The sequence below is a fragment of the Lynx rufus genome, unplaced genomic scaffold (genome assembly GCF_022079265.1).
Source record: "Lynx rufus isolate CCGP_SWC_20201006 ecotype Redwood Valley unplaced genomic scaffold, mLynRuf1.p SCAF_12, whole genome shotgun sequence".
NCBI lineage: Eukaryota > Metazoa > Chordata > Mammalia > Carnivora > Felidae > Lynx > Lynx rufus.
Window position 1 is genome coordinate 51,812,613 of NW_025814826.1, and position 12,369 is coordinate 51,824,981.

Here is a 12,369-nt window from a genome sequence, read left to right on the forward strand (position 1 = left end):
ACAACATGGATGAACCTTGAAAGCATTATGCTTAGTGAAATAAGCTAGGCATAAAAGGACAAATTTATGTGAAATATCTCAAATAGGAAAATTTATAGACGTAGAAAGTAGATTAGAGCTTACCAGGGGCTGTGGGAGGTGGAAATAGGAAGTTAGTGCTGAATGGGTACAGTTTCTTTTTGGAAAAGGATTTTGCAAATAGTGATGGTTACACAGCACTGTGAATATAATTGATGGCACTGAATCGTGCACTTAAAAATGGTTAAAGTGGCACATTATGCTTTACCAGAAGAAAGGCTTATTATATCTAGGTAAGCGTGCAAAACTAATTTATATTTCCAGTAAAATCTTGTTACATCCCTGGAGTATGATTGTGTGCTAGGGAAATTGATTTTCTCTTCTAAACCTGAAATCTAAATCTAGAAGATCCATCATGATCAGCATGAGTAGCTGTGACTTTTCATCAAGGGTCTCAAACTAACTTTCTTGCAAGTAAACATTTACTGAGCTCCAACTAAATGTTAGCGCTGCTTGCAATATGCCGTTGTTCTGGCTTTTTAGGTTCACAGTCTACTTGGGACCTAGGGGAAAGTTTGATGGAACACGGTCACTTTGATGTAGAATTTGGAATGTTTATGAGTCTTCTGTAGGCATTCTTTATGGTCTTTTATGACCAAGAGGAAGTTGTTGTGGTTTGGTCAGGGATCTCCATGCAGGTATTTCTCTTTATCCTGCTCCCCATTCTGTCACCGGGTCCTCTACGCACACTCTGTTGTGGTGACATCGAGCAGAATGAAAGAAGAGAAGGCAAACAGTTTCCGTATAAAGCGGGGTTTCCCTCATGCCTAAATGAGAACACTGTTCTGTTGATGAAGATTTAGATACAGGAATCAGGGCTGTGTGTGTGTGTGTGTGTGTGTGTGTGTGTGTGTGTTAAAATTCCTAGCACTAGCAGTGTCTGAGACATGGTAGGTACTTAGTACATGTTGCTGAACTGCATTTTTTTCTTTTTTTTTTTTTAATTTATTTATGAGGGAGAGAGAGAGCTCATGAGCAGGGAGGAGGAGAGAGGGAGAAAGAACCCCAAGCAGGCTCTACACTAACAGCACGGGGTTTGAGCCCACAAATCGTGGGATCGTGACCTGAGCCAAAATCCAGAGTTGGACGCTTAACCTACTGAGCCACCCAGGCGCCCCTGAACTGGATTTTTCTTTTAAAGTTAACTTAAAAGCAGCAGTTAAAGAAGTTGAAATAATGTCTTTTAAAGTTTAGTCTTTGCAAGAGTTTATTAATGCCTTAATTATTAACTCAAATTTACTTTCTAATAAATAATTGACTTCTGGCATTAGTGAGCCCTTTATAAACTCTGTGTATCCAAAATTCTGCTGATCGAAGCCTTCTTTTGCTAATATGAGAAAGAAGGAGATCTTATCATCATAGGATGAAATCACAACTCAATGTTTAAAGTAAAAAAATCTGAATTTAATAATTAAGGAGCACTGTGGTGGTTAGATACAGTTCATTGAGTGAAACGTACTGATCTTACCAGGGTTTTTGAGGAGAATGTTTTGGGGGTTGCAGTGGTTACTCAGTGAGTTAAAGTCAGCTTTATGTTAGTTTTTTTTTTTTTTTTTGAGAGACAGAGAGACAGAGCATGAACAGGGGAGGGTCAGAGAGAGGGAGACACAGAATCAGAAGTAGGCTCCAGGCTCTGAGCTGTCAGCACCCGACGCGGGGCTTGAACTCACGGACCATGAGATCATAACTTGAGCCGAAGTCGGCCGCTCAACCGACTGAGCCACCCAGGTGCCCCTAAAGTCAGCTTTAGAAGCATCTTTAGCAGAATGCTTTCCACTGGCTGACTTTCAGAGGATACCGCTGTCACTGTTTGGTTTTCAAAGATAGGTCAACTGAATAGGTTGTCATTGATGACATAGATTTAAAAACAATGCTGGGGGCTGTGGTGCGCCTGGGTGGCTCAGTCAGTTAAGCCTCCGACTTCAGCTTAGGTCATGATCTCAGTTTGTGGGTTCGAGCCCTGTGTCAAGCACTGTGCTGACAGCTCAGAGACTGGAACCTACTTCAGTTTGTGTGTCTCCCTCTCTCTCTCTGCTGCTCCCTGACTCTCTCTCTCTCTGTCTCTGTCTCTCTCTCTCTCTCTCAAAAATAAATAAACATTAAAAAAATTTTTTTTAATTAAAATATAAAAATGAAAACAATTCTGGTGGTTACTTGTTACCATGGCTGTGGAACAGTCATTCTTGTCCTAGTAATGGAGACGTGTTTATTCTCCTATAACATTTCAAGAATAGGGATTTGATACATGCCCATTTTTTTAATGTATTGCTACTGATGCATAAGAATGTAATTTTTAACATTTCCCATGAACTTTTCTAATTTTCATTAGGTATGAACTTGAGTAGATTTCAGGAGATTAGCACTTAACATTCATCACATTTAATGAAGACTTAAAAAGGAACCTTTTTTCGAAGGGTCATTTTGTTAACCAGGAGAAGCAGGAAGCAGAGTGCCCTGCGGTGAGGATCAGGAATACTTTGGGAAGTTTTGTTTGTTTTAATGGACACTTTGTCATTGATCGCTCTCATTTGGAGAAATTGGCCAGTTCTACAGACCTAAAATACTAAGTTAACATGATGGAACTTTAAAATCGATTATTCTAGAATTTAAAGAGTTATCATGTTTTCTTTATGAATGGGCATATTAAGGACACAAAGAGTGGATACATTTAAGAATTACAAAGTCCTTTGATAATACAGAATGGTAAAGATAAATTTCCCATTTTTTTTTTCATAGTCAATTGGTGTCAACACTGGTTTGAATATTTTCCTAATCCTCCTATCAATATTCTCAGTCTGATAGAAAATGTTCTGGCATTTCACGACAAAGAACTACTGCAGCATTTCATAGATCATGATATAACTTCCCAGGTAAGAAGTAAAAGGTTTTTAGAATAACATGACTTATTTTGGAAGCTCACATTGGTTCTGATATAAATATAGCAGTATTTTCTTGAAAGTATATAATAAAAGACCGGTCACCTTTTATATTTTGGAATAAAGAATGGAATAAAAAGTATTCCATTCTTTTTCTCCATTAAACTGCTCTCCTAAAAATCTATAAAGAAGGGTCCATAGTGAGGTAGTTCTTTTCATAATTGTTTTTGATATAACGATTTTAATAGCTACATCAAATGTAAGAGAGTATTAGCAATGAATGACTTACGGCTTTTCTGTAGAAGACTGATCAATTTTTCCTTATTGATTGTAGCTGTATGCATGGCCTCTTCTTGAAACCGTTTTTTCAGAAGTACTAACAAGAGAGGAGTGGCTAAAATTATTTGATAATGTCTTTTCCAACCATCCTTCATTCCTCCTGATGACTGTCGTGGCCTACAACACATGTTCCAGGGCTCCTCTGCTCAACTGCAGTCTCAGAGATGATTTTGAGGTAAATATCCTTGTTCTCAAGGAGCAGTTCTCAACTTTCATGTATTTCAGTTGAAAACTCCATTCGCTTATTGAGTACCTGTTGCACGTCCGGCGCCCGTGGAACATGGTAAACAGTGGAGAGCAAGTTAGATCACATCCTTACCCTGACGTCGTTGGTAGATAATTCAACAGACAGTTACAGCAGACTAACTGTCTTAAAATCATCCCTTTAGAAAACAAACTTGGTAACACTGGAATTTAGTGCTTGTTGCCTACGGAAAGGATGTTTAACAGTTGGGTCGTTGTTAATTCTGTGCGTGGTTTTATCAGCGATCCATCTGGTCCGTGACAATCTGCATGCTTATTACACACACATACAAAGTGGTAACTAGGAGAATTCTGAGACTTGGCCGGAAAGTTACTTGACAGCATTAGAGGAGGTTTTTAAAGGGGGAGGTTTTTTTGGTAGACGGGATGAATTGGGTTTGTTTGTTACTTATTTTATGGTTCCCGTCAAACTTTATTTTTACTTAATGTTCGCAGGATACATCCATATATGTATGAGTTCGGACCTGCCAGCAGAACAAGTTAATGTGGAAACAGTTCAGATGTGTTTAATGAATCAAGCTAATTTATTTTCAGTTTTATTTATTTTGGATTTTGAAGGGAAAAGAATGCAAGCAGAAAAGTTTATTCCATTGTTGGGTGAAGCATTCTTCTTCTGATACAAAGGAAGCCTTTGGTTTGAGTTCAGATTTTCAAAGTATTATTTCAGATGTTTGGTTTTGAAATTTTATTTGACTTTGAAAATATGAAATTGGATCTTCATTTTAAAACTTAGGTTAAGAAAAGCTTCAGTGAATTTGCCAAAAAAGAAAGAAAGGCAGTAGGAAGGGAGGAAGGAGGAAATCCTCCTAAAGATAAATTCACATTTACTTTTTAAACTCTTGTTTTAATTCTACCTCATAATGGCTGTGTTAGGTAAATCTCAACTTAAACACAAAATTTTCTTACAGTATTTTTTTCATCATCGGAATAACCTGGATATAAGTGTTGTGATTAGAGAAGTTTATCATCTCATGGATACCACTCCTACCGATATTCATCCGAACGACAAGCTTGATGCTTTTGTGGCGTTGACGAAAGGGCAATATCCAGTATTTAACCAGTATCCAAAGTTTATTGTGGACTATCAGACACAGGAACGAGAACGAATAAGGAATGATGAGTTGGACTTCTTAAGGGAGAGGTAATCATAGAACAGTTGTTCTTTGTGTGATAGAAGCAAAATCTGTTAAAAATACAGACAAGAAAATTTTTTGTAAGAAACACAGGTAAATTATTAAGTATTTGTGTAAAATCAGAGTTTGAAGGCTAGAAATATCTTTAAAGATATTTAATTCTTGCATATAGAAGTAAAATAATGACATTTTGATCTGCTATACATTTTGTGTTTTAGTTGTTCTTGGATTTTTAGTTACTCAGTTTTCTTTGTTTGCATTTTTTTGTGAGACTTGTGTAGGGCATCCTTTTCAATGCTTTTTTTTTTTTAAGTTTATTTATTTTGAGAGAGAGAGAGCGTGTATGCATGCAAGAGAGAGTAGGGGAAGGGCAGGGAGAGAGGAAGAGAGAATCCCAAGCAGGCTCTGCTCTGTCAGTGTGGAGCCTGATGTGAGGCTCGAACTCATAAACTGTGAGATCATGACCTGAGCCGAAATCAAGAGTCAATCAGCCAGTCGAGCCACCCAGGCGCCCCCTTTTCCATGTTTTCTACTACTTTAATGAGGTAAAATTTTATTTGTAAAAGTGAAAGGCAGTAATTCAAGGTCTCAAAGGGAAATAGTAATTTACCCTTTCATAACCACACATGCATATTGGGGTCTTGTTTGCATCTTGATATAATAATACTATCTATTTAAGGCAGATGGTTGAAGATATGCAAGCTGAAGTAGACCAGCAAAGAGTTGAAGATGAAGCTTGGTACCAAAAACAAGAACTACTTCGTAAAGCTGAGGAGACAAGGAGAGAAATGCTCTTACAGGAGGAGGAGAAGATGGCACAGCAGAGACAGAGGTGTGTTGATCATTTCGAAAAACTCTGGACATGTGAGTCAGTTGGATGATTTTTACTTTCTTTTTTCTATATACAACATTACCCAGCCATGGCATGCCCAGTAAGCAAATATTTAAGTTAGTAAAAAGATACCTGCATATACCACATTGCAAAACATTGGCATATAGTGAAATGTAATTCTAAAACTACATTGAATATAACTTTGCACTGATTATTCAGAAGTAATACAAGATCTAATGTTCCTTGGAGGACATTATTAGAAACATCATTGTACTGTAGGCAGAAATGCTTTGTAATACAGCGCTGGATAAATCACCTTTAGGGGAGTATAATTTTGAAAATTATGTTTTAAACATATCTGTGTGACTTGAAAATTGGAACATAAAAGGATTATCTCATTATGCATTTCATGCGTTGGAGGCCAGAGGAAGATGTATTAAATGCTTATTCAAAAGCATATTCATAAAACAAAATGTTCAAATTAAGATTATGGGATGAGCATTAAGACTATGCCAAATTGTGGGGAAACTCACTTCTGTAAGTGTTTACTTATTTTTACTTTTGATTGGGACTTCATGAAACCGATTTCACGTGTGGGTTAAAAAGAATGACTGAACTGAGCAGTAACCTGTTCCTAAAATTCTGAAAGAATAAGCATACATAATCTTTGGTAACACTGGAGCGTTTTTTGGCATTCTTCCTTCAGATAAAGGATATCGATTATATTGAGATGATCTGAGTAGACCTGTTAGGAACTTTTAAATATGAAAAGAATAACCAGTTGTGTTTGGACCGCTTGTCATTTTCACAAATGCAGACACGGGCGTCGTTCGTTCTGTGTGTGTGTGTGTGTGTGTGTGTGTGTGTGTGTGTGTGTGTGTTACTCCTACAGCTGTGTGTGGTGCAACAGCAGCTAAGCTGGGGATGTGGGCCAGGCCTTTCATTGTTGCAAAACGTAGCATTTTTCCATTTAAATCCACATTGGGAAATGTTTTCATGCTTTCCTCTTGACGTATTTTGTGTTTAAGACTAGCTTCTGTGAAAAGAGAGCTGAGAGCGAAGGAAATGCACTTACAAGATGCTACAAGAAGGCGCTTTCTGAAGCTTCAGCAAGATCAGCGTGAAATGGAACTAAGAAGACTGAACGATGAAATCGAGAGAAAGGTTCATGATTCTTCTCTTAGTACCCACACATGATCTCCATTCACTCTCACTCAAATGTCATGACCACCTTCAAGTTAAAGGTTATTGCCAGGATCCACAATGAATACTAAATAGACCCTTTGATTTTATTTACTTTTTCCCTCAGCTTTTCCTGATCTCTTTCATTAATAGTTTAAGTTTTCAGAAATGTCAAGAAAATTAGTCAATTTGACTGGTGTCCTTGATGACTCTTTCTCTAAAAATAGAAGAATCAGTTAACCACTAACTGAAGTAGGGGAAGTACTCTTTTTTAATATAAAAATGTACACATGGCCAGTATAAGAAAATTTCCATTATTAAATACATGGAGTCAAAAATAGACCTTTCCTACTTTCTCTCATTTTGTCCCCAGAAATAAAATGAGAAAATGGATATATATCTTTTTCTTTTAAAGATTTTTTTAATTTTTTTTTTTATGTTTTATTTTTTATATTTGAGAGAGAGAGACAGAAACAGAGAGCGAGAAGGAGAGGGGCAGAGGAGGACAGAGACAAAATCTGAAGCAGGCTCCAGGCTCTGAGCTGTCAGCACAGAATCTGATATGGGGCTCAAACTCCCGAGTAGTGAGATCATGACCTGAGCCGAAGTCAGACACCCAACCAACTGAGCCATCCAGGCGCCCCAAAATTTTATTTTTAAGTAATCGCTATACCCAACACGGAGCTCAGACTCACAAACCCTGAGACCAAGAGTCTCATACTCCACTGACTGAGCCAGCCAGGCACCCCTTATCTTTTCCCTTTTTTATGGTTGCATAGTATTCCATTGTGTGACCGTCATAATTTATTTAACTAATCCTTTGCTATTGGACATTGATATTGTTTGCAGTGCTTTGCTCTCCAAGATGGTGCTAGGTTGTATGTTCTCAGTACAAACCTTGAGTTGCAGATACAGTTTTGTTGAGTAAATTCCAAGGCAAACCAAATTATCCTCCAAAAATGAACCCACCTCTGTTATTTTAAGTGTATATGTAAGAGTGCCTATACCCTAGTCAATTTGGAGTGCATCAGTCTTAACATTTGCCAATCTGCTGGGTGGAAATTATATATTCTAATTTGCCTCTTTTTTCTTGCTAGTGAGGTTAAATATCTCTCCAGTTACTTGTCTTCCATTTGTGGAAGAAATATAAATTGTATATCCATTATCATTTGTCCACTTTTCTATCAAGTTTTCTCTTATCAATTTACATGGGCTGTTTGTGCCATTTGGGGCAGCACTATGCAGTAGAAATACAATGTGAGCCACATAGGCAATTTTGTTTTCTAATAGCCACATTAAAAAAGTAAGAAGAAACAGATGAAATTAATTTTAACAACACTTTATTTAACTCCAGATATTTGCAAATTATTTTAATATGTAATTAGTCTAAAGACATGGTTAATGAGCTGTTTTACTTTATCTTTGGGGGGTGCCTGGGTGGCTCAGTTGGTTAAGTGTCCAGCTTCAGTTCAGGTCATGACCACACAGTTCGTGGGTTCAAGCCCATGTTGGGTGGCTCTGTGCTGACAGCTCAGAGCCTGAAGGCTGCTTCTGATTCTGTGTCTCCTTCTCTCTCTGCCCCTCCCCTGCTCACTCTCTGTCTGTCTCTCGCAAAATAAACACTTAAAAAAATTTTTTTAACTAAATCTTTGAAATCCAGTAGTCAGCTTATGGGACACCTCAATTTGGACTGGTCACATTTTAGTGCTCAACAGACATATGTAACTAATGGCTGCATACTGCTTAGAGTTAGGACAGTAACCCTTTTGTTCATTGCAAATGTTTTCCTCACGTCAGTGTTGCTTGTCTCTTAAGAGTGGCTATCATGTCTTTTTTTAATCATGCAAAATACTTCAATTTTTGAATAACTTTTTATTAATTTTTATGATTTCTAGGTTTCATGTCCTATTTATTTATTTACTTACTTATTTTTATTTTTTTAAGTAGGCTCCATGCCCAGTGTGGGGCTTGAACTCATGACCCTGGGATCAAGAGTTGGATGCTCTACTGACTAAGTCAGCCAGGCACCCCCTGTGTCCTATTTAGAAAGGCCTTGCCATTCTAAGATTACATTACCATTTATTCATATTTTTTCAAATTTTACATTTTTTGTTTTTTGGGTTTTTTTAAATGTTTATTCATTTTGAGAGAGAGAGGCAGAGCGTGAGCCAGGTGGGGGGCAGGGCAGAGAGAGAGGGAGACAGAGAATCTGAAGCAGGCTTCAGGCTCCGAGCTGTCAGCACAGAGCCCAACACGGGCCTCGAACCCATGAACTGCGAGATCATGACCTGAGCTGAAGTCAGACGCTTAACCGACTGAGCCACCCAGGCACCCCTCTGTGGTGGGTTTGTTTGTTGGTTTTGATCTTTGATGTGTCACAAAGGTCAGCAAATTATAAAGCACCAACTAATCTGGCCTGCTACCTATTTTGTAAGGACCCTGAGTAAGAATGGTTTTAACTTTTTAAATGGTTAAAAGAACTCAAGTAAATAATAATTTCTTGACATGAAAATTATATGACATCTTAAAAACAATGAAATTGATACTTCAGTATCCCCAAATACGGTTTTCTTGGCACACAGTCACACCCACTCTTTGATTAGCAGAGTCACTTGCCAGCGGATGGTTACTAAATGTTCTATCCCCGCACGCGCTTTATCCCCTCCAACACCACACTGAATGGCAGCTTTATAACGTTTTTCTGACTAGCGGACCTAATTCCCACTATTAGTCTGCCTTTTCATAGTTTTCTTCCATATTCTCAAATGTGTATCATTTCAAATAGACTTTGAGAATTTTACCACTCTTTCTTTCTGAATCCTTACCTCCCCTGATCCTAACAGCATTTTTATTAGGATTGCGTTGAATGTATAGACTGATTTAGGGAGTTTTAAACCTAATTTTAGTAAAATACTAAATATTTTCCAGTCTTTGAAAGTATTTTTTTTTATTTATTTTTGAGAGAGAGAGAGAGAGCATGAGCGGGGGTGGCAGAGAGAGAGAGAGAGAGAGAGAGAGAGAGAGAGAAAGAATCCCAAGCAGGCTCCATGCTGTCAGCACAGACTCCAACGCGGGGCTAAGTCCCATGAACCAGGAGATCATTACCTGAGCCAAAATCAAGAATCGGGCGCTTAACCAACTGAGCCACTCACGTGCCTCTGAAAATATTTGGATTCATATATTAGAAATCTGTCATCTCTTTTTTTATAGCATCAGATAGTTTTTGTTTTGTTTAAAGCCAATTAATTTTAAATTGGTTTTTGAAAGCTATCATTCCTTTTATCTCATCTAGCAAATGAGGTTGATATACATTATTCTAAAAGTGTCTATGTTCTCCAAAAGTAATACAGGCTTAAAACTCTGCCTTCTTTATTCCAAACTCTTTGAGATGGTGAAGGCAATTTTTTGTCAAAGAATCCTGGAAAGTTCTTTCAGGTTGCATGATCTGGCCTCTGCCCACCCTTCCAGCCTTCTGTCCCTCATCTCCTTATTCCGATAGCAAGCTCTGACCCTGCTAACCTGCCAGAACTTTCCTACTCAGAGTTCAGGCACCAGCAGGAAGACTGGGTCCAGTGCGACACGTACAAGTGACTGCACGTTCGTTAGCAGTAAGCAGAGTGGATGTGCGTTTGCTCTGGCACAGAGCTAGGTGTGTGTCTAAAAATTCATAAACAGAAGAGCTTTTCTAATTGAAAGTCCTAAAAGGCATTATTAACTGTGCCAAACCTCTCCTCCACCTATTGGCATTTTTACTACTCTTGTTTCATAAACTCAAGCATCCCCACCTTTGAGCCAGCTGTTTTCTCAGGAACCTCCTTAAGTTGAACTGCTTGCCAGTCAGTGGTTTATTTGCTTCTCAGGTGTATATCCTTCTTGTACACCCCACCATATTTTCATTTTTACCCTTTGTTTCTCCGATGAGAGGTATTTGATGGTGTGTCTTTTATCTTTCCAATGTCTAAAACTCAGGGATACAACTAGTGATGCGGTCATTAAATGTTTACTGAATAAATGAGTGGGCTGAGATGACTCATGGGTAGTTTGTTTGGTTTTCTTTCTGAAACATGTGTCATGCCTAAGAAATGGGGACTTTGGGAAGCCAAGTATTGTATTAAGAGAGCTCCTCAGTTTCTCTGTCTACCTCAAGAAGGCCTTATTCAAACCCTCTAGTGTAGAGGAGTGAAAAGCTTCCAAGTAATCAAAATTTGGGGAAAGGTAAACTTAAAATTAACTAAGTCCAAGGGGCACCTGGGTGGCTCAGTCAGTGAAGCATCAGACTTCAGCTCAGGTCATTATCTCATGGTTCGTGGGTTCGAGCTCCACGTCGGGCTCGGTGCTGGCAGCTCAGAGCCTGGACAGCTGTTTTGGATTCTGTGTCTCTGTCTCTGCCCCTCTCCTGCTCACACTGTATCTGTCTCTCTCTCTCTCCCTCAAAAATAAACAAACATGAAAAAAAAATTAACTAAGTCCAAACAGGGCACATTTAAACTTAGAGTTCCAAAGTGAATTTACAAAAGTATAGACATTTAATCAAAAAGAACATTAAATAATATTATATTTAATAAGATTAAACATTCTATATTTTTAGCCACCGCAAATTTATATTGCTCAAGTTTTTCTAACACATAATATTGGCTGATATAATATGGTAAGAGCTCCCATCTGTTCTCCCAGTCTGGGTAGATGAGCATATGGTAATTGTACTTTGCTTTTTAGAAAATTAAGCTTAACTTTAACTCAAACATTATTCCTAGACTCTACAGTGAGTGTTAATATACTGTCAATTACTCTGGTATCAAAAGCCCAGTACTTCTTATTGTAAATACGTTTAGTGGGTTGTTTGGATTTCAAGATTACCAGGTCTGTTAAACAGAAATTATCTTTAAATTCCTTTTGGTGTTCAGTTTGTTGTTTGGCCATAGGTACATATGAGAGATCAAGAAATTGCTACTACAGCGAAAGACCTAGAAATGAGACATCTGGAACTGGAATCACAGAAAAGACTTTATGAGAAGGTATAAATCATCTGTTTTCACCGTAAGAGCAGCAGGGTTTATACTCTTTTTAGATTGTATTTATTCATGATTTTTTAATGTTTGTTTATTGTTTTTTTTTAAGCAGAATATAATGTCACCCAGGATTGTTAAGATAGCCAGAATGTCTGTAGCCAGAATGTCTGAATGTACAGTTTGTTGTAATTCTTTAATTCACCTTTCTCTTAGCAACTTAGTCTAGGGTCTGAAGCACCAGATGTAAGCCCCAGATTTTGCCTCAGGATTTTCTATCGATGTACTGAGTTTCCCTCTATCTGTATAATAGTGACTACAGAATTATCCTGGTGCTTCACAAGGGTTTTACGAGGTAAATCAGACAAGAGCTGTACAGTACTTTAAATTTGAATCTTCTGGAATCAAATTGTCAAGTATCTACTTAGAGTACATAATTTAGTTTCCACGACACTGGAAAAAGGAATTTTGTTAATATAAATATTTATCATTTGGGAAAAGCATTTTGTTATTCATTTATTTAATGTTGAAACCATAAGTTTTCACTTCCCTCAGCCTCTTAAAGTGAGACTTTGAGTTTGAAATTAGTGATAACTGCAAATCTGTAACAGGTAAATTGACTGTTATTCACATTAAATAAGATTTAAAACATATGGCAT

At 37.7% G+C, this 12,369-nt stretch overlaps 1 protein-coding gene across 1 annotated transcript in view; it reads left to right on the plus strand.

Moving 5' to 3' along the window:
* TBC1D31 (TBC1 domain family member 31) overlaps positions 1 to 12,369 on the plus strand; it is a 75,832-nt gene that overhangs the window by 44,577 nt on the left and 18,886 nt on the right. Inside the window, exons 12-17 of the mRNA XM_047074144.1 lie at positions 2,815 to 2,948; positions 3,289 to 3,468; positions 4,466 to 4,698; positions 5,370 to 5,522; positions 6,551 to 6,686; positions 11,627 to 11,719. Coding sequence (XP_046930100.1) covers positions 2,815 to 2,948; positions 3,289 to 3,468; positions 4,466 to 4,698; positions 5,370 to 5,522; positions 6,551 to 6,686; positions 11,627 to 11,719 — 929 coding nt within the window. The remainder of the gene's footprint in view (positions 1 to 2,814; positions 2,949 to 3,288; positions 3,469 to 4,465; positions 4,699 to 5,369; positions 5,523 to 6,550; positions 6,687 to 11,626; positions 11,720 to 12,369) is intronic.